Consider the following 21,706-nt stretch of genomic DNA (forward strand, 5'->3'; position numbering starts at 1 on the left):
AGAAACAAACAAACAGATGTGTCTGGCTCTGCTTAGAGTGATAGCTGTATTCCCCCAACATTACTTCCCTCTAGTATCTATTTCCCCCTGAATTAGCCCACCAACCAGAATAAACCTTTTGAGATGCATTCAAACCATCTATTTATTGTGTCCTTGAGAGCTGGTCCTACCATTAGGCAGGCAATGGATAACTAATGTTCAGGGTATTCCTGAAGGACAGTAAATGGTTCATCATCATTACTATGATGCCAACAGGAGACCAGTTGGATGGTTCTGCTTCAGGCACTAAAATGGCTTGGGCTGCTTTCAATGCACGTTTTTCATTTGTAGCACTCAGTCTTCCCCTTTCTAATAAAAAAATAGGGTTGCCATATTTCAAACGGTGAAAATCCAGACAGAAATGTTGCACTGCTGACATGGGCTGCTACATGTCTGGATTTTCCTGTACAGGTGTATGATTTCCGCCAACTGCAGCATTCCGGATATGTCCAGGAAAATCCAGATGTATGGCAACCCTAGTCAGAATGACATTTCTCATGTGAAGAATGTTGCTCTGTCTCAGCATTCATCCAGCACAATGTTATGCTTTGGAAAATGCAATAATCCTTCCACAGTCTCCATGCACCTCATCAACTTTCCCAAGGACATGTGACCCTTGATAGAAAAAGCTCTCACCCCTTCCTTTAAATGATATAAAATGTTATTTTATTTCTACTAATAATGAGTTTATAAATTTTTCTAAGCACAGATTCGCATCCCCCCCCCAAAACAGGCCATTAAATAAAATGAATGGAGATAAAAACCCCAAACAGAACTTACATCAAATGTGACTCTGGGTTTCCAGTTGAGTTTTTGCTTTGCTTTGGTGCAATCGCCTTGAAGAAAATCCTGTGGGGAATAAAAAAACGGGTGGGTGATTCCCTTTCCAGGCTGCAGGGAAGGTAGACAGGCAAAGTGATGGTTACGAAAGTGTTGATAGACATCACCCTGCCCCAATTTCATTACAGACTCTTCCATCCACACAGAGCTTTTAGAAAGTGCCTGTGCTTCACAGAAATTCAAACCACCTCCATTCTCTTTCCCAAGTTTTGCAACTCCGAGTCAAAGTGCTGTGGCTTATAAATCACCAGGAGGCAGCATTCAAGAATAGCTGTGCAGGCCATTTACAATGTATGCTGCACATCAAAAATATTGACTCTTTAATGGATAACATCTTGTTTTAAGCTGTCATACCTCCTAAAACTTGCTACTGGCAGAGCTGTTTCAAATTAATGTATCCCACCTTGCACTCCCCCCCCCCGTCCAATTTTGGTTAAATTATAGAAGTAAATCAAACAGAAAACCTGCCACTATAATGTTCTCTTTCAGATACAATCCATATGATCACTAAAAGGTAGTGCTGAAAAACTTCACAGTTAAGAGCGATATAACAAATGAACCAGCTGATTTTCTCATTTCGAACTACTAGCTGCTGCAGGTTTTTGGATTTAGCAGTCTTTAAATGATCACGAAGGTCTTTCTAAAAGTGATCCTAAGGACAATAAGGATCATTAGGTGTCGCTTGTAAATGATTTTATTGTAAAGTGCTCTAATGAACAGGGTGCTTTAATTCAGCTTGTAGTTTTGAAAAATTAAAAATATATTCTTAACATTGCTCGTAAAAAAAAAAAGAGAGAGCTCATCTTCACCAGTTCTACCAAGACTGTAGTCACCACGATTGGGAACCTATGGCTCTTCAGATGTCAATTTCCACCATCCCTGACTATTAAGCTATGCTGACTAGGGCTGATGAGAACTGGAGTCCAATGGCATCTGAATGACATACACACACAACAACAGACTTCCACAACAGACAAATTTTGGTATAGGAGCAAGGTGCTTCCTTTCAGCTTAGCACTCACAGGCTGCAGCTGCTCTTAAGATACTTCTGAAAGTGATGCCCAGAACACCTTTTTACCAGGATCACATCACTTTCATATTTTGTTAATGCAAGCTGAGAGTGGAGAAAAGCTGTTGTAAAACCATGCACAGATTCTATGAAATGTAGCCTATTTGGTAATTTAACGATCTAGGGACAGCAAAATCCAACTTCAGTCTGCAATCCTAAACACACTTTGGGTATGGCCAGTAATAAGATTTACTTCTGAGGAAATATGCACAGGATTGCAACGTAAGTTAAAACAACAACAATGCCCCAGAGAAAACAGTAGACTCTTTTTTTGTGCCATGGTTATTTATAAGTCATTCAGTACCATCTAGTAGTAAAAATAATTTCACACAGACAAACGACAGTGGCTGCAACTCCATGATTTGCTGAATAAATGTATGAAGGATTGTGCCTGAAACCTTGGTGGCTAACAGTCTCTATTTCTGCGAGTGGTTCATGCTATGAAAAAAGTGTGATTACAATTACTTAGAAAACAACAATAGAAAAGGCTTGCGGGGGGGGGATCACTGCTCAGCTACCTTATTTAAAGTGTTAAGTGAACTGAGATATGCACCTATTTAATTTCCAGATTTAGTCTGAACTGGAGCCTAGATGCCAGTCCAGGGGCAGACTGAAGCTCTGAGCTAGGACTTTGCTTTCTTAAAGCACATCAAAGATCAGAAAGTTTATGAAAGGTGAGGATGAGGTCCCTCTTCCCTGCCAAAACAAGGTTATGAAAAGTCCGCTGACCAAGTCAAATGCAGTCCTGCCACTCTTCTGTTTCTGCTGTAGCACAACATAACAATGAATCTGGGTTCAAAGCACAGTCTAGTTTACTGTCTATTTTTTCTGCAGTGGATTTCCCCCCTTCTTTTTGGTGCCACTGGTCTCTAAAAATACATAAAATCGGGAGGGGAAGAGCCCTGAGCCCCACAAATGACTTACTGGAGAATGTATTAAGATACACAAACACACTTTTTAAAAACAAAATCACAAAAGCAGCCTTCTTGCTTTCAGTAATTTGTTAGTACTTTATTTTTCACAGAACAAGGGATACTGCACACACACTTTAAAGCAAGATACACTAAATCTTTACGTTCCGTGAAAAGGAAAACAAAGCTTAAAATTGCAAATTTAAAATGTGAGTTACAACCTGTTTTTGGCTATGAAAAAGCAAAGACTTGGCGAAGCAACAGAAAGCCAGCAGCCAAACTGGTGCTGTTTAATACTACTGTGCAAATCTCCCACAGATTTAAATTCACTTAACTGTGATACGATCTCTGTAGGATAGCGAAATGCATGAGTTTATCTAGTAAAATTTTTTTTTTAAAAAAACCTCCTCCCTTTTCGTAATTGCAGGTTTAAGTGTCAAATGCTGCACAATTATGTTTATTAAACTTGATCTCATGGCAGTTCAGTTTTATAGTCTTGGAAAAGACACATACTTTTGCATCAAAGAGCTGGTTGTGGAGTGTGGTCTGGAATTTTTTAAAAATAAAGCAATGAAAGCCAGAGGAAAAAATGCAAACCATTTCTATGTCAATATCCCATTTCCTAAGTTCTGGTTCTGGGTGTCATCATAGCTTTTATTTTAGCTCATTAGGTGAATGATCTTGTTTCACAGTGCAATTTATTACTGTCTAATTCAATTTTCTTTAGCAAAGCATTCAATAGCTTCAGAGTACAAGTCTGGGTGAGGGATGGCTAGCACAGCTCCTAATTGTTTTGTTTGTTTGTTTGTTTTAAACTTGCAACTTAATTCTGAAACTTCCTTTAGTGGCTGGAAAGTTCAAAGTAGGATACATGTAAGGAGGTAGAGGAGCACAATGTCACAACAGGGTGTTAACATTGTGTCACATCAATGTTCTACTGAGCAGCACAGGCAAACATACCAGGCTGTTCTATTCAAGTCAATATAAGGATCTATCAAAAGAAGGGACTGTTTTGGAGGGGAGGCTGAGAGTACTATATTTATTCAGAATTATATCCCACCATATATGGAGGGTTCGGTGTAGCTAACAGCAGTTTTTAATTAAATATGTGTGTCTCTTTGCCTCAAAGCAGTCACAAATTAAGCCAAACAGATTTGAGAGTGTTACAGAAATCACTGATAATGCTCACTGAAAAAGTATGTCCTTTTTTTTTACAGTTCTATGTTATCATGACAGCTATGCCATTATCTTAGGTTATGAAATCAAACAGTCTTAGATCCCAAATTTGCACAAATGATTTTTCAAACAGGTATAATAAAAATCTATGTTGCACAGCTGGATAATGTTATATGGCATACATATAATGCAAATGTTATAAAAGATTCGTGAAATTTGTTTTTAGCAGTTTTGAATATACCGGTATTCATTTCGGTCTTATATACTTGTGTGAGCTGAATAAGCAGTTTTGAGTATAACACAACTGGAAAGCTAGAATTGTATAATTTCAGTCTGGTGTTAATATACATTTGCCCTGCCTTGATTACTTTGAATTGGTCTTTTACTGTGGTTTGGCCTAAAAGCATCACCTGATGGGAACCAGGGGCTTGACAAAATAATGTTAATGTTTCTTAATGATTGTAGATGTTTTACCCATGGCCTGAAACCTAGCTTTTGGAAGACGACTCCTCATAGCACAGAGGGAGCAGAGATACTGTGAAAAACAGTTTCTGTAGTTTGAAATTAGACACAGAGAGCTGAAATCTTCTAGTTGCAGCTAGCTGAAAATGAGGTGCAGCCTGGGGGGCGGGGGCGGGAAGGCTACATGTTCTTTAGGGATCAGAAATTCAAAGGGCTATCCATTTGCTTCCAGTAAGAGCTCTACTCTTGTATTTGCAAATAAAGCAAACATTACGAAGACACTGTAAGTTGCTGTCATGAAATGCTCTCATTGAAAGGTAACCAACTGCCCCAGAACTTTTAATCACTCTGGAACATGTTATAAACATGGTGCATACAGTAGTACCTTGGGCTAAGTACTTAATTCATTTCGGAGGTCCGTTCTTAACCTGAAACTGTTCTTAACCTGAAGCAACACTTTAGCTAATGGGGCCTCCTGCTGCCGCCGTAGCACGATTTCTGTTCTCATCCTGAAGCAAAGTTCTTAACCTGAGGTACTATTTCTGGGTTAGTGGAGTCTGTAACCTGAAGCGTATATAACTCGAGGTACCACTGTATTTATGAAAGGGCCACTGTAACTCTATAGAGTAACAGACAATTAAAGCAAGAGTGCAGGTCAATTACATTTTAGCAAACAAGACCACAATCAAATTGGCAATGGATGTTAAACATCTTTAGGAATTTCAGGACGGCATCTATGAATGGCATTCACTTTTCATTTTTCCCTTCACTATTTTTAGAAAAGTAAAGTTGTGGAACAAGCATGATACCAGGGGAATAGAAGAATGCCAGTGAAATTGGTTCTTCATCTAAATTTGTTTTAATGTAGTGCGAGCTGGCTAACCTCCATTCTTGTGCCAATAGGGGATTTTTGGTTTTTTTTTAAGACAGAATTTTCACGAAGAGCCAAAAAGACTGGAAAATGCAAGCAGTTCAGATATAAAGTGGTTTCACTTGCAATTAAAGGCTAGACCACTTCCTAATGTGAACAAAGAAGCATTTCACTTGCTAAAAACATACATGCAAAGTAGCTTATTTGAGGAAGGGGGAAATGGTCGAATAGAATTAAGATGCTTTCCATTAAGGGCTAGTTCTGAAAGGTGCTGAGCTCTAAAGTCCTCCATTTGTTTCATGATTTTGTTGGCACTCAGCACATCTTAGGATAAGGTCCCATTAAAAAGTTTCCATGATACTGTTAGGTCAATAACCAATCAGGAAATCTAAGCCCAACCTCTCCCATCATTCACTAAAAACCTGCCTGTTAATCTTTGGTCTAACGTTTCCAAAAGGCCAAAGCGCACGGATCCCAAGAAGTAATAAACACAAGGCCGACAATAATGATAAGGAATAGCCGTCGCTCCTCGTTTCTCACCACACTGCAGTATATCAGTACAAATTGAAGCTGAATCCAGACTTCTCTTTTAGTGACAGGGAATGATAAGAGACAAGAAGAAAAGAGCAAACTGTCTGGTTTGTTCAGGAAGTTGGGAACTGGTGGCAATGTCCATCAAGCGGACCAAGGGAATGCCGTCAGCATTAAAACAATGCTTCAGCTCAATGTCAGGGAAAGGGCATCAGTCAGCAGAGTTTGACAAGCACATTGACAATGGAGACAATGGAGCAAAACAGAGGGGGTTGGCCCTGTGGGATGTGCGATTTGGTGCTTAATTGCTTTGATGGAAACAGTGCAGAGTTTAATCAGCACAAGGATAAAATGCCTACCTGTCTCTTCAGAGAGCAGGTTGCAGGCCTTACTTTTGTGCTTATGCCAACCAAATCACATGGCTGGCAATGACTGGTTCACTTGCTAAAAATGGTTCTTTAAGCAGATAAATGTCTCCCACCAGAGGGCTAATCCAAAGATCACTGAAGTCAGTGCTGATTTCAAGAGGCTTCAGATTAGCTCAGTAGATCCTCTCTTCATTAAGGAGTAAAGTGATACCCCCTGTTTTGTTCCATGTCCAGAAAAGATGAGACAGATGTGAGTTTAACTCCTCCATTCCTCTCACTATGGAATGCTACGGTGGTAATGTCACCATAGGGTGCCTTTATTATGTCAGTACCCTGAGAAAATACTTTGCCTGATTTGGTCAGCACATGATAGTGGGTACTCGCTACACCACAGTAAACCACTGAAGATTATAGGTTGCTCTCTATTTATTTGACCTTCTGTTTTAAACTACGTACAAAAAGCAAACAATAAGCAACATATTCATTAACCAACATTACATTAAGCACTCATTTTAAAAACAACCACTTTACATATTCTTTTTTCAGATCAAATTCATTGACACACCACATATTAAATTTCACAAAGGGGAGGGGAGGAACAGACAGTTAGAGTTAGCGGTGTGTTTAGCAGGCTTTTAGATATATCATTGTTAGACTCAATGTGTAACAACAACAACAACAATTTTATTTATATCCCACCCATCTGGGTATACCAGAAATGGGAATAATTTTACCAGGAAATCATCCCTGACATGGTAAAATCAACTTGTAGTGAGTTTCTCACATCAAAAAGTAACATTTAAATCCAACCAAAGTACTCTTACCACAAGCTGTGGCAGTACTGACAAATACAAAAGTTCAGAATCATCAATTTTACATTCCAGCTTTTCATAAGACAATGAAATGTTTGCAACTGTATTTCTAAGTTTGATGGGGAAATTATGGAAAAATGTTTTCAATATATTACATGGATCTCAATTTTTCTCTTTAAAATAAAATGGATATCTACATTACTGAAGTTATTGAAGTTATTAACCATTTGTAGATTTTGGTTAACCTAGTTAGCCTAATAGTTAACCAAAATCTACATATGGTTAATAGAAGATATCATATTACATTTTAATTAATTAATTAATACTATTTCAGTACCTCAGCCCCTGAATGATGCTACTTTTGTCAGTCCTTCCACATGCTTCCAGTCCTGCCTCCTTTGTCTATTGCCCCTTCCCCAATTTAGCCCACCCATCCTACAAAAACAGACATCCTTTACCCTTTTTAAACTGTGATGATGGTGGTGACCCCCTAGAACTGACTTGTAGGTGATCGAACAAGGAAGTGTAACTTGGTGCGCAATTCCATCCCTGGAGTAAGGCACAGAGCTCCTTACTACTCATAGTACGCAAGAATCCTAAACGTCTTACCAACTTGCATTTGGTACCACAAAGCGCCTGCACTCTGCTTTAAGCAACTTGTGGTTCATATCTCTCATACCTATGACAGTCTGATGGACAGGTTGTCCTGCCTCACTGTGGAGTGGCCTTTTACTCCCTTCCAGTTCTGTGATCCTGAGAATATACCACGTCCTTCCCCAGACGTTACCCCTAATCACTGATAAATGTCAGATTCTGTCGTTCCTTTCAATAGATGAAAAATGATGTCACTGAACTGTTCCCACGGTACTCATAAAACTTTGTCTCAACCACATAGAATAGCCTGTCTTTGAAGGACACCAGTACTTAAAAACATGGAGAGAGAATCACGAGGCAGTGATTTATATGAATATATTGTATCAGTGTATATCTAGGGTGAGAAATATTTTCCCCAGACATTTCTGACGGATAGTTACAAGTTCTGCTCTCCCTACTCAAATCACACACAGCCAACATGGTGGTCTAGAGATTGGGAAAGGAGTTAGTAAGTTTTGGATCTCACTTCCAAGGCATGGTCATGCATCAATGACAATCTTGCTTCTTATTTATCAATTATAAACAACACGGCTTTGTTGGCAGGTTTTATATTATTATTATTATTATTATTATTATTATTATTATACATACGTATCTTCCATAGCCACAAAATTTTCTATTAGAGCTTCTACTCTTGTTGCAAAGCAAATGATTCATGCAACGCTTAAAGTAAAAGAAGGTGGGATGCTTTTGGATTCAGAGCAGGTCTCCACAAACGTATCCCTCAGCATGCTCCACAGAAGAGGAAATCCAAGCAATGGCCTTTCACATGACATCATAAAAGCCTAATTTATCACCAGCCACCAAACATCTAGAAAATCATAACATCCTTTCAGGAAAGCCATGTGCAAAATAATCAGATCTACTTTGATGACAGCTTTAATGCATTGGTCCAAGTAGGACACTACAAAGAGTAACCCTTTGCAGGTACTTGTTTACAACACATCCAGCTGCATTCTTCACCTCAAGAGGAGCATTTCCTGATTTTCATTCCATACACATACTTTCCCAAATTAGTATTATTCAAGTGAAATTCTAGTCCAGCCCACATTCCATATTTAGAGTCGCTCTGTTAATTCACGTGCAGGACCAAGGACGGGAAAATTTTATAGTAAGTGAAGGATCACCCAGCATCAAAGGAGTTCTGTAGTAGCGTACAGTGCCCAAATGGACAGGTTGTGAATCCACATAACCAAGAACAAAATGGAGTAACCCTCTTTCTTCTGCCATTGAACTCCAAGGCCATATGGCAGAACTGTAGCTACACCCTCCTCATCAGAGGCTTTGTCTATTGAGAGAGAGAGATCTCTTATTCACTTAAAGCTGACGCAGTTACCTTTTTGTTGAGGTGACTAATATTGTGAATTCTCTGTGACATAGCCTACTCACAGAGCTTAAGGTCAGGGCAGCACTGCAGACTGGCTCCCCGTTCTGGGTGCAATGGAGACAATTTGCATCATTTCTAAACAAGAAGGAAGTCAAGCAAATGGCTTTAAGGCATGGGCGCCGCCAGAATTTTTGTGGGGAGGGGGGCAGGCTTCTGTTAGGGGTGCAGAACCTCAGATTTGTATTGATTTGTATTGATTTAGGGGGGCAACTGCCCCGCTTGGCTACGCCCATGCTCTGAGGGCATTAACTAAATGGGAACAGAGTTTGCTTTCCTATACAACAGATAATACGGGGCAGCTGCTTGAGTTTTACACAATCCTATTAGGCACCGGTTCTGACAGCTCGAACAAACTAAAAGCTATATGGGAGCAGGACCTTGGCAGTGACAATGAAGAGACACAGTGGTCAAGTTTGTGGACAAAACACCCATTCAAAACTGTTTCTGCCCAAACAGGAATACCAAAAATCTGTGCTTGGTATGACGATGGTATATGACACCCATCCTCCTCAAATTATCCCATATGCAAGACTCTTAATTCCCATTTGTGTTGCAACGTGCTCTAACTAGGCGCCTTTGAAGCCGACTCAGAAACTTCAGTTCGTCTAAAATGCAGCAGCCAGATTACTGGCTGAGGTTCTGTTTGATCTCACAAAACTCCTGTTTTAAAACTACTGCATTGGTTGCCAATTCATTTCTTGGCCCAATTCAATGTGCTCATGTTGTTATTTAAAGCCCTAAATAACTCATACCTGAAAGACTTCCACCTTCCCAACAGAACCTCTCAATTGCTGAGATTTATGTGATTTTATATTAAAAAACTGTTTTGCTTTTATATTGGCCGATTAGGAACAGCATATAGAAGTGTCTATAAGAGTGTTCAGCAAGCTACCAATATAAGCTACATGAAGCCATTCAAAGCCAGCCTATATACAAGGGTATTAACAAGGAGTTTATAATCTTAATCCAGCAATCAAAATCCAATACAATGAGCTAATGTGGTACAAATGGAGTCAATGGGTGATGCAATCAAGAAAACACTCTAAGCCAACTTTTGAGGGGAGCCTCATAGCTGTGTGGATGCAAGCTATTTCAGTCTTTATTTATAGGAAAAAATCTGATTTTCAACTGCACTCTGCATTCTGCAAGAAAGCTGTCTTGCTGGTGGCTCACTGGATATGGCTCAAGTGCTCCTGTGCTCTGAGATACCCATCAGATCTTAGTAACTTCTGCTTTTTAAAGTCACCATTTTCTCTTTGTGGCTCGCTGCTCTTTCATTTGTCACTTCAGCCTTTCGGCTAACCTTCTTGTGGGCCTTTAAAGCCCTAAACGGCCTCGGTCCAGTATACCTGAAGGAGCGTCTCCACCCCCATCATTCTGCCCGGACACTGAGGTCCAGCACCGAGGGCCTTCTGGCGGTTCCCTCATTGCGAGAAGCAAAGCTACAGGGAACCAGGCAGAGGGCCTTCTCGGTAGTGGCGCCCACCCTGTGGAACGCCCTTCCAGCAGATGTCAAAGCGATAAACAACTACCTGACATTCAGAAGACATCTTAAGGCAGCCCTGTTCAGGGAAGTTTTTAACGTGTGATATTTTACTGTATTTTTGGTTTTAATGGAAGCCACCCAGAGTGGCTGGGGAGGCCCAGCCAGATGGGCAGGGTATAAATAATAAATTATTATTATTATTATTATTATTATTATTATTATTATTATTATTATTATTATTCTGAGGCTTATTGCCACAGGACACAGTGAAGACTAACATTACAGTGTCGAGTGATCAGTTTGTTTCATGGGTTCAATCCACAGTGGGGCCGTAGTACTGTATTTAAAAGCCCTCCACCACATGAGGAGCAGGCTGCCTGATGAGATCTGCCCACACCATTGTGGGCCTTTATAAACATCGCAGCAGCATTGTGGGTTGAACCCACAGAAAAGCAGCTGCCCGGATGCTGCTCTTAACATCTGAAGGGCACGTATCTGGGTTCAAAGAGAGGTGGACAAATTCATGATGCACAGGAATATCAGTTAGCATTAGGAAGATTATTACGGCATGTGGAGTCATGTTCAGGGTGTTTCTAAACCACAGACTGCCAGAAGCTAAGGATGAGTGACAAGGATCTGATTGCTCTCATTATTGACGTACGCTGCTTAATTCTCGCTATGTTGTAGCTTTTATTGGATGCTACTAGAGACAGGATGAAGGTTTATGTGGACCATAGGTCAGATTCACAAAGGCTACTAATATTCTCTACTGCTCTTCTCAATAAAAGACTTGCTCTCTTTTTCAAGCGAAAGCCAATCTGTATTTTCTGTTCCTTAGTTCTACCCAGATATCTTGCAATACCCTGATGATCATCATTATCTTTCAGTCTAAGGGTTTTTGAGCTTTGGTTACCCTTATTTTGAATCCAGATTTCCAGGCAGCAGTGTACCAACCACACACTCTGTGCAATCTGTTCATTTTCTTTCCTTTACTATTCCAGCTGGCACGCTTATGGGGAATATCCAGGTCAAAGGATTGCTGCTGCCTTGTATCCTCTGTTTGTTCCAGAGACAAATGAAAGAAAGCAATGCATGCTGCACTGGAAGAAATGGGTGGTTTTTCTATTATAGCAGCAGTGTTGCATAGATAGCTCTCCAAACACTTCTGCTTGTATTATTTACATGTGTGCGTGAATCTTCTGCCATACTGTTTACGTTTCGTAGATGAGATGGTACATCCAGAGCAGTGATGGGGAGCCTCTGACACACGAGTCCAATTAGGCCAGTTGGGTCTCGCCATGTGAGGCAGCTTCAGTCAAGTCATGCCCCGCTACCATACACTTGATCCTCTTTTCATGCAAAGACACTGTGCCTTTGCACAGTGATTGCCATGATTATATGCTCATTGTTGGCACCTGCAAACTCCTGGTGCCTTTGCCCAGGCAGGTTGATTTCAAACCACGTGAGCAAAGGAAAACAGGTCACCTCATCAGGTAAATGACAGGTGGGCAACTCCAACCACCTGTCAAAGACAGCCCACAAGGGGCGGGGGATGTAAGGACTGTAGAACGTAACCAGTTCCTCACCTCTCTTCTACAGCTACTGAACTGATCTAATGAATACATTTCCCAGCAGCCTGGCTTCCATCATGTTAGGAATGCCCTCAGAGATACGGGTTACTGAAATGCCTATAAGCAACTTTCTTTTTTTCAGGGCATCATCACCAAATGAAAATTGTCTTGATGTCAGTCTGTCCTCTCTGTGAACCTCTTAGCTTAAAAACCGTCAAGTGAAAATGGCGTTTTTGATCGACTACCAAAGAAATCTTGATTATTTCACCCTGCAGCAAACATGAAGGAACATTTCAGAAAAGGGAAAACACACACACAAACCTTGTCATTTTCAAATGATCCTGCCCTAGTTACGAAGCTTACTTTACTTCCAGAAGGAAGGGCAACACTGAAGCATACTCTATTTAGGGTTTCTTTAAGATGAACTGGCCCGGGGGAGGGAAAAAAATCCTTTCTGTTAAATGTTAAACCTTGTCTATGCGCTTCATCTTAGGTGATACGTTTACTTTTAGATGTTCACCCTTTAAGTTATTTATGTACTGGCCACCATATGGGTTTTAAAAACACAGTTTAGGAATCTTTTAGATGACATATGGATGCCTCTAAGCCTAGCTAGTGTCCTATGTATGCACCTATGTTCCAAAATAAGCAGATTTTCACCCCGTTGTGAAGAGGCCTTGGTGTTTTCATAATAAAATAGCTTTCAAATAATAATACTTGGTAAACAGTTCTGTTGCTGCTACGCATAATGAAGTTGAAACCACACAAAACAACTCAAATAATTGCGTATCACAGACAATGGAAAAACCCCAAACCAATGTTTAATATGGGTCATAGATTACCAGAGTACATTTAAGCATAAGGAAGGAAACCATCATTACATTCTGTGGTTTTGCTGCCAATTTTTAAGGTACAACATCAATTACAGACGGAGAACTAAACTGTTTTTTTTTAAACAATTGTGGGATGCAAAGGAGGTCCTTGACAGATATTTAATATCATGATGTTATCCTCAGTAAACAGCAAAGAACAGAATGGCAAAGAGAGCTTGTTTTTCAGTAGGACCTACCTTTTGGAATTGCTTATTTTGGTAATTAAAGTCATATATTTTTAGTAATGTGAAAAAGTTAAGGTCTTTATTAGGAACATGAACCACCTTATGACAGTGTAACCCTGTATGCAATGGCTGATGCTTCCAAGAGTTGCTTACTTCTATTCCTCCTCTTCCTCAGTGCTTACTCAAAGCTCACACGGTTTGGGAAAATGTGAGTAGCACAATGTAAATATAGTGTACAGTTGAAAAGAAGAAGAAAGCATTTGGGATGTCCCACTTTCTCTAAGGGCTTCTACGTGTTTGTCAGGGGCTCAGGAGCAGAGGCACAGGAGAGGGAGGAAATGGAGAGCGAGGGGGAGGAATCCGAGGGGAGCGCAGGCGATGACAGTGGTCCGAGGAATTCCCTGAGTCTCTCCAGCGAATCGGAAGATTACAGAAGGGGGTGCCGATGGCCAGGGCAAGGGGGGTGCCAAGGGGGATACCCCAGAAGGAAGGGGCCAGCGGGGACTCCCAGAGCAGCAGTTGGAAATCAGGACCAGCTTCCCCACCAGACCGCAGTGGGGGGGAGGAGTCCCAGGTATCGGGACCAGTGTGCTCACCACCAGCGAGAGGAGATGAGTCAGGATTGACCACGCCTCCATCGGAGAGCGCGGAAACGGTCAAGAGGAAGGTTGCCGGCTGGGCGCGCGCGCCAAGTTCAAAAGTACAGGCGAGCGGCACAGCAGGTAGCCCGGATAGGGAACCAGGTCCTAAAGCCCGCCGGAAGGAGGGACAAGAGTCAGGGGGGTCAGCGTCAGAAGAGTCCAGAAAGGAGGAAACCCCGGGGGGCAGACGGACCCAGAGGAGGAAAGAACAACGGAAGAGGTGGAGTAAGGCTAGAGTCTTAAACTGGTGTATAGGGGGCGGGGACTCAGACGGAGCTTCGCCGGTCTAGGTTCTAAGATGTAGAGCTGCACGCTGCGGCTTGGAAATGGAAACTGAACTTCAATAAAGACTTTTGTACATTATCACAGACTAGCGTTGGTCCTCTGTGAGCTGGGACCTAGAGGCAGCTCTGACAGTGTTGTTTAGAAAATTATTTCCTTTGCAATTTCTTTTAAAGCAAAGAGTAAGATGGAAAGAAAAAGGTAGGAGTAAAGTTGTAGGACTGATGAGAGAAGTGATACAAAAAGAGAAACACCAATTAAGTTGTTCCCTGAGCTACTTCATCATATAATTAACTGCTTGGGGCAAAAAGATGTGTTCCTCCATGCAGCCGTTTGATTGAAACTACCAATGCATGTTAAGTGAAGAATTTGGTATCTTCTTTGTGAGCAAATTAATGCAGATTAGGCCTCTTCTTTCTTTTCCAGTTCACAGCAGGTCTGTGCTGACAGATCAGGAGTCAGAATATGTTCCACACCCGTGTCCATCAAACTGACAGTTTTTATTGCTAACACAGAGATCCCTGGTTCCCCATTCATTGCTGTATTTTTACACTGGATTTTGGCTGGAGTGTCAAAAAGGATTTTTTGACTCAGCTTTGTAATGTGAGTTGTGAAACATGGGAATGACATTTCTCTATCTTAGCAAGAAGTCCAAAGTTCCCTGAGTTTAGGAGCAAAAGAATCTATGAAGTCTACATTAATGTTCTTGTTAGTTCAGGTTGCCACTTCCTGTAGTGTCAGGATTTTGCTCCATGCACTCAGACTTCCCAGGCAATAAAGGAGATGATCAGGTCCAGCCAAAGATATTCTGCTGCCCGAGGCAAAAGTGTCACCCAGCCCAAATTCCATGCACTGGCAGTTCCGTCTGACTTTGAAACTGGCAACAAAACAGCATCCTCAGTTAACCTGAAGAAAGTAGGGTGTATGTCAGGTTGTGTGGCACACATAGCTCTAATCTCTAACGGTGGGGAATGGCAAGGGTCTCAGGAGCAATGGTCCATCCCCCTGCAAGTACGTGCTGTCAGAGGGGTTTGCCTCACTCTGCCTAATGATAGGACTGGCTCCGGAAATTAGGGTGTGCTGTTATACAGGTTATATTAATACAATCAGTGAATCAGCATCTAACATAGATTGGCTGGATTCAGAGGAGTGGTGGGAGAGAGTAGCTGGGAGACTCTCAAGGGAAGAAGGCTCAGAGCCAGGGGGTTGGCAGTGGGATGACGATGAGATGTCAGAGGGAGTAGAGGGAGAAGACTGGGAGGAGTGTGGGGATGTTTAGGGAGGCAGGAGAGGACATATTAGTTTATGATACCCTTCCTAACTTGCGCCAGCAATTTCTATAACTTAGCAGAGTTGTTAAACAATCCCCCTTTTAAATTACACAGTGGTTAGCTAGTTGCAGGCTCGTTTGAGCCTCACTATTTAGGATTCCTGGTAAGATCCCTTTTTATATCCCTCCTAAAAGAATAGACACAACCATCTGATTAAAGTTAAAATAAAACTAGTTTACTTACAATCATCCAGTTCACAATAAGATTCCTGAAGGCAGACTTAATTTACAGAACAACATATAACTATATGAACTATCCCATAAGGGAAATAGTCTCAAGTGACTGCAGCTCAGCAGGCACTTCTAACTCTTAGAGACACAAAAATGGAGAACAAGAAGAGCAGAACACGGAGGCTGTGTGGTCCTCTGTCCAAGAACAGGCCACACCCACATTAAGTCACATGCAAAGGAAGTCTGTCCCAGCTCAGGAGGAACTAGCAGGTTTTCTCCTGAGTGATACAAAACATTCCCCAGCATGTGCATTGTAGGAATGCTGTATCTGACTGCAGTACGTTTTTACATCCCACAAGGAGAAGGTGTCAGAAGCTGAAGAGGCAACAGGGTTCAGTGAGCAGGAAGAGGCTTTGGCAGACAGCAGTCCAGAATCAGAGGCTGGAGAGGAGAGGAAGGAGGCCAAGAGGCAGAGATGAATCAGGCTGCTGTAGAAGCCAGGGGGTCTCCCGCTCCTGTTGTGACCAGCTCCCCTCCCCCATAGTCTCCCAGAACCAGAAGAGGTGTGAAGAATATGGAGCAAAGACAAGTAACAGATTGCTTGGGAACAGTCTCAGATTGCTTGGGAAGGACCTGAGAAAGGAGGAAATTTAGGAAGCTGTGGGAAGGAGGGGACCTTTAGTCCTTGCAACTACCTCATTGGGAAAAGCTGTTTTTTTAAAATACAGAGGCCTCCCTTAGTATTATTTCAGTAAGTATAGCACCTGCACACATGCCCAGAACCGTTTTAATGGCTTTTGAATGGTTTTATTGTATGGTTTTATTGCTGAAAACCGCTTTGATTTTTTTTTTTAAAAAATGATATAGTGCTATACACATTTTTTTATAAATCAATCAATCAATCCATCATCATCAATAATAATAATAATAATAATAATAATAATAATATTATAATAATAATAATAATAATAATAATAATAATAATAATAATAATAATGATGTATTGGAGGAGTGCAGTAGTACTGAATAAAAGGAGGAGCCAGAAAACACAGCACAGAAACATTCCATCAAGGACTTCCCACTGGTGTGGATGGGAAACAACAGTACATCTATGCAAAGTGTAAGTCTTAAACTGCATCTAAAAGCAACTCATGTATCTCCTAAACCTTAGAGAAGTTTGAAGCCTTAAGCAACACAACATCTCTTGTTTATCTGTAGATGGTTTCTTAACAAGTGACCACTAACTGTAGTTAGGCTGGCTTCATTCTTTGATCAGCCTTCCAGTAATTTCAGCTCTTCAGTTATGGTGCTTAATAGTTGGGGATCTTACCTAAGAACACTTACCACAAAGAGTAACTTTAATTTTAAAAACTTGAAGTGTACGGGGCGGTGTGGGGGGGGGAGGGAACACTTTTGCTGTAAATCAGAACAATCCATATGCACTCAAATATCTGCAGTTTTCAGGAGTGTTAGATTCTGCACTTGGAATTCTCATTTAGCTAAAAGATGTGTAAAAACATATGCAGGCAGACGGTTCTTTGGCAGCACACCTGAAGAAGATCAAGCATGTAAATGATTGCTTATAAGTCCAATAGTAACTCATGTTCACTAAAGAAGTTCCAGAGCTCTTTTTGGAGTATGGTGGAAATAATTTATTTGTTTTGTGGAAAGTACGCTTTCACAGCTAAGCAACATAGCTTTAGGGAATAAATACCAATGACATAGGACCTATAATCCAATTATTTTTTAAAAAAATGGTAGCAGAACAATCCTGACATAAAACTAATGCCAAGAGGAGTGTATCATGCACTTCAATATGTTTTCCTAATACATCAGATCTGAGTAGTGAAACTAAGAGGGGAACTGAAAACTTGAGTCATCCATGGACTTTTCTATACACCAGGAAGAAAGACACCATGAGCTTTGCAGATAGGACCATCAAGTCTTAATTTGTGAATCCTCTCCTGGTCAGCAATATGTATGCTTTTTCTGGTCATCAGTCCATTATGACAAATCTGAGACCTCTCCAGACAGCAGGAGTCAGATTTGTAAAAATTCTGATGGCCTCCAGCCTGTTATTTCCTAACTGACATAACTGATTTTTTAAATAATTAACTTGCACAGCTAGGTATGACCACCATTCATATATCTGAAGTCTTCTTGAGCAGTTGTTGTTTTACTAATTACAACAAATGCACAAACAGAGGAATAGCCACAAATGATTGTTTTTCTTTACAAGGAGAATGTTAGGAGGCAAGATGTGTTTTCTGTATTCCCCAAACTTTCTACTCAGCACACCTACCTGAAAGTGGGTAATGAGTGTCAGCCTTGCAAAGGAATAATTTCTAGAGAAAGAAGAGTCTAGGCCTGCAAGGCACTCTCTGACTACCCCTGTTCCCCACAATACTGGAAGCAGGGGGCTCAACATGAAGCCACCTACTGGTGAGCTGAACCTGACCGTTTCACTGAAATAAGCTGGCTATTGCAAACGGTTGTGAATTTGTCCTTTAACACTGAGCATATGGCAGCAAAACTTCACATTAAAAATACTTACAGTGGTACCTCGGGTTATGAACTTAATTCGTTCCGGAGGTCCGTTCTTAAACTGAAACTGTTCTTAACCTGAAGCACCACTTTAGCTAATGGGGCCTCCTGCTGCCGCCGCATGATTTCTGTTCTTATCCTGAAGCAAAGTTCTTAACCCGAGGTACTATTTCTGGGTTAGTGGAGTCTGTAACCTGAAGCATCTGTAACCTGAAGCATTTGTAACCTGAAGCATCTGTAACCCAAGGTACCACTGTATTCTACTTAACCTGAAGCATCTGTAACCCAAGGTACCACTGTATTCTACTTAAATCTTTCTTTTACATGGGACTCACAATGGTCTGAGCAGTTCAGTTTCAGCAATGGTGCAACAACAGATGATTCCCAGGTCTTGGACAACACCCATTTCCATAGTAAGGTAAAGGTAAAGGGCCCCCTGATCATTAGATCCAGTCATGGCCAACTCTGGGGTTGCGGTGCTCATCTCGCTTTAATGGCCGAGGGAGCCGGCGTACAGCTTCCGGGTCATGTGGCCAGCATGACTAAGCAGCTTCTGGTGAACCAGAGCAGCGCATGGAAACAGCGTTTACCTTCCTGTTGGAGGGATACCTATTTAACTACTTGCACTTTGACGTGCTTTCAAACTGCTAGGTTCCATAGTACTGGTGAGTAAAATCCATTACTAAAATATAGGTTGGTCATACACACAGTGGATTGCTCTTGGTGTTTACTAGAAGTTCAAGAGGCACTCAGTGAGGTGCTGACATTTACGGAGGGAAGTTTTATGATGGGAAATCTATCCCTTACATGACAGCTACATTTCTCGCCCTGTAACATGATGATCCAACTGATAACAGCACTGTTTTAACATGCTGCAATAAAAACGTCTAATTTCTTTGTTGTTTTATGACACTGGCTAATTCTGGAATGCTTTCAAGCATGATATTGATATTCACCTGGGATCCGCTTGCATTCAGAAACAGCTACTTCCAATTCAAATTAGCAGACTAAATACGGGATCACAAACTGTACAGGATCACAAACTGTAAGGATTGCTACCAGGGCGATTAGCAAAACTAATCTACTGTTGAATAGAGAAAACCCAATGATAAATGAAAATAAAAAAAATGAGAAGACATCAATAATGCTAACATTAAAATCCAATGTAAAGCAACCTAGACACAGTGAGGAAGCAATTTTCATTATCAACGCAATAATAAGGATACTATGGTTGCAATAGGAGAAATGATAAGACTTTTTCATTTTAAGTGCAGATCTCTTGTTCAAGCTGTATTCACATTGCATTTCAGGAACTTCTCACTGGAGACTCCAGAATTTGTAAGGACCTTAGAATCAGAATTGGGACTGAGCTTCAAAGTGCACCGTCCCAAAATTCAGTGCTTCACAAAATTAGGTGTCATCCACATTTTGAGTTATTTGAGCCTAATAGTTTCTACCAGCTGATACACTATGACTACACATAGGCAATTACTAGAGAAATACGAATATTTACCATTTACCATTAACCTCACAGTTTATCTGCTTGAACAGTCTCACCAGCTCTTAACCCCAAACCTCACCCTAAGTGACACCAGAAAGGTGTTGTGCAACTGTAGCTTCCATTGTCCTGTTGCAGGGATTATAGGGGAACCCAAATTCTTCCCACACAAAGCACTTCTCTCTTTTTAGTCAGCTGGTGAATACCTTTATGGCCTCAGGCCAAACTCCCAGCAGGATTTTGCCAGCTATTCACATTTATCAGAAAGCTTTTACAAATATGGCCTCTATCCAGATTTTTTATGTTTCAGCTGCAATCTGATGATCTCTTCTCCCAAGACATCCCTGTATACACAACGGAAAACATTTATGGCTCGCTTTAATTACATTTCACTTTCCACTTTGGTGTAATGAAGCCAAGGCTGGCCCAATACATTTTGAGGCGAACCACAAAATGGCGCCCCCTCCCCACCAGGGAAGAAAGGGTGACTGAAGATCTACATTAGGAACAAGGGGGAAGTAAATATCTGCATCGGGTGTGTGTGTGTGTGTGTTATTGGGTTGTTGTTTTTATTTTGATTATATATGTTGTGGTTTTTATGCTGATCTTTTCTGTGAACAGCCCTGAGACCTCTAGGTATAGGGCAGTATATAAATTCAACAATAATAATACAAATAATAATCTGCTGCCCCTGTGAATGCTGTCACCTGAGGTAGTCACCTCACTTTGCCTCGTAGGTGGGCCAGTCCTGAACAAAGCAAACCAGTAATTCCCCTTCCCTTTTCAACGCAGAGGCTAAATCAAGCATAGACAAACTTGGCCCTCCAGATGTTTTTGGACTACAACTCCCATCACCCCTAGCTAACAGGACCAGTGGTTAGGGATGATGGGAATTGTAGTCTCAGAAACATCTGGAAGGCCGGGTTTGCCTATGCCTGGGCTAAATGCTCAGTTATACTCTTCCATCCCTGTAGTTGAAGAAAATACTGATATTTATTTATGCCAGGAATGACTATTATTATTTTTTAACCAGAGGGTCATATTCACTCTTGGCCAGCCTTCCAGGTGCCACATGTCAGTGTGTGGGTGTGGCCAAAATTGGGTTATTTATATCCTTGCACATGTGCATGTACCCAAACACAGCTTCCTCTCCTCAGTTGATCCATGCAGATCAGAGGAAGGGTTATTTCGCTCAATCTGAGGACCCAGAAGGAGCTGCTGGATGCTGGGCTGGGCAGAGGTTAAAACTGATTTTCTCACACCAGCGGCATGTCTAATTTGATATTTTTTTTGGGGGGGTGATCACTGCCAAACTTGATGGTGTCTTAAGGGAACAGAAACAAATTGCTGTGTGTTTGGGGGGCTGAATCAGTCCCTTGGGCCTGGGTGAGTCACTCCTGGCTTATATACAGTGGTACCTCGGGTTACAGACGCTTCAGGTTACAGACGCTTCAGGTTACAGACTCCGCTAACCCAGAAATAGTACCTCGGGTTAAGAACTTTGCTTCAGGATGAGAAGAGAAATTGTGAGGCTGCGGCGCGGCAGAGGTGGGAGGCCCCATTAGCTAAAGTGGGACCTCAGGTTAAGAACAGTTTCAGGTTAAGAACGGACCTCCAGAATGAATTAAGTTCTTAACCCGAGGTACCACTGTAGTTCTCATAAAGCCATCAATAAAGAGGAACAATAAAACAGCAAATTAAAGTAGCATTTAAGCAATCAAAAGCCTTAAATGCTTCTGGCAAAATTAAAAGGTGCCAGGCAAGCCTCCTCAGAGAGGGAATTCCAAAAGTTGAGCACTGTAGCCAGAAAGGCTCTCCCTTCATACAATGCAATACATGCATTATAAGTGCATGTAAAACACAAGTAAGTCTAGATTACTTACTAGGACAAACAGTATTGAATGCATGTCATCCGTATTAACAGCCCCTCTACTGGTTTCTGTGGGTTAAACCACTGTGCTGCTTGGGCTTGCCAGTTGGAAGGTCGGTGGTTTGAACCCCCACAA

General features: G+C 41.3%; 1 protein-coding gene across 1 annotated transcript in view; it reads right to left on the minus strand.

Annotated features, from left to right (window-relative positions):
* Positions 1 to 21,706, minus strand: part of GMDS (GDP-mannose 4,6-dehydratase) — a 285,259-nt gene that overhangs the window by 479 nt on the left and 263,074 nt on the right. Inside the window, exon 10 of the mRNA XM_081918290.1 lies at positions 820 to 888. Within this exon, the coding sequence (XP_081774416.1) occupies positions 820 to 888 (69 nt within the window). The remainder of the gene's footprint in view (positions 1 to 819; positions 889 to 21,706) is intronic.

Source organism: Podarcis melisellensis, assembly GCF_964234715.1.
Source record: "Podarcis melisellensis genome assembly, chromosome: 7".
Classification (NCBI taxonomy): Eukaryota; Metazoa; Chordata; class Lepidosauria; order Squamata; family Lacertidae; genus Podarcis; species Podarcis melisellensis.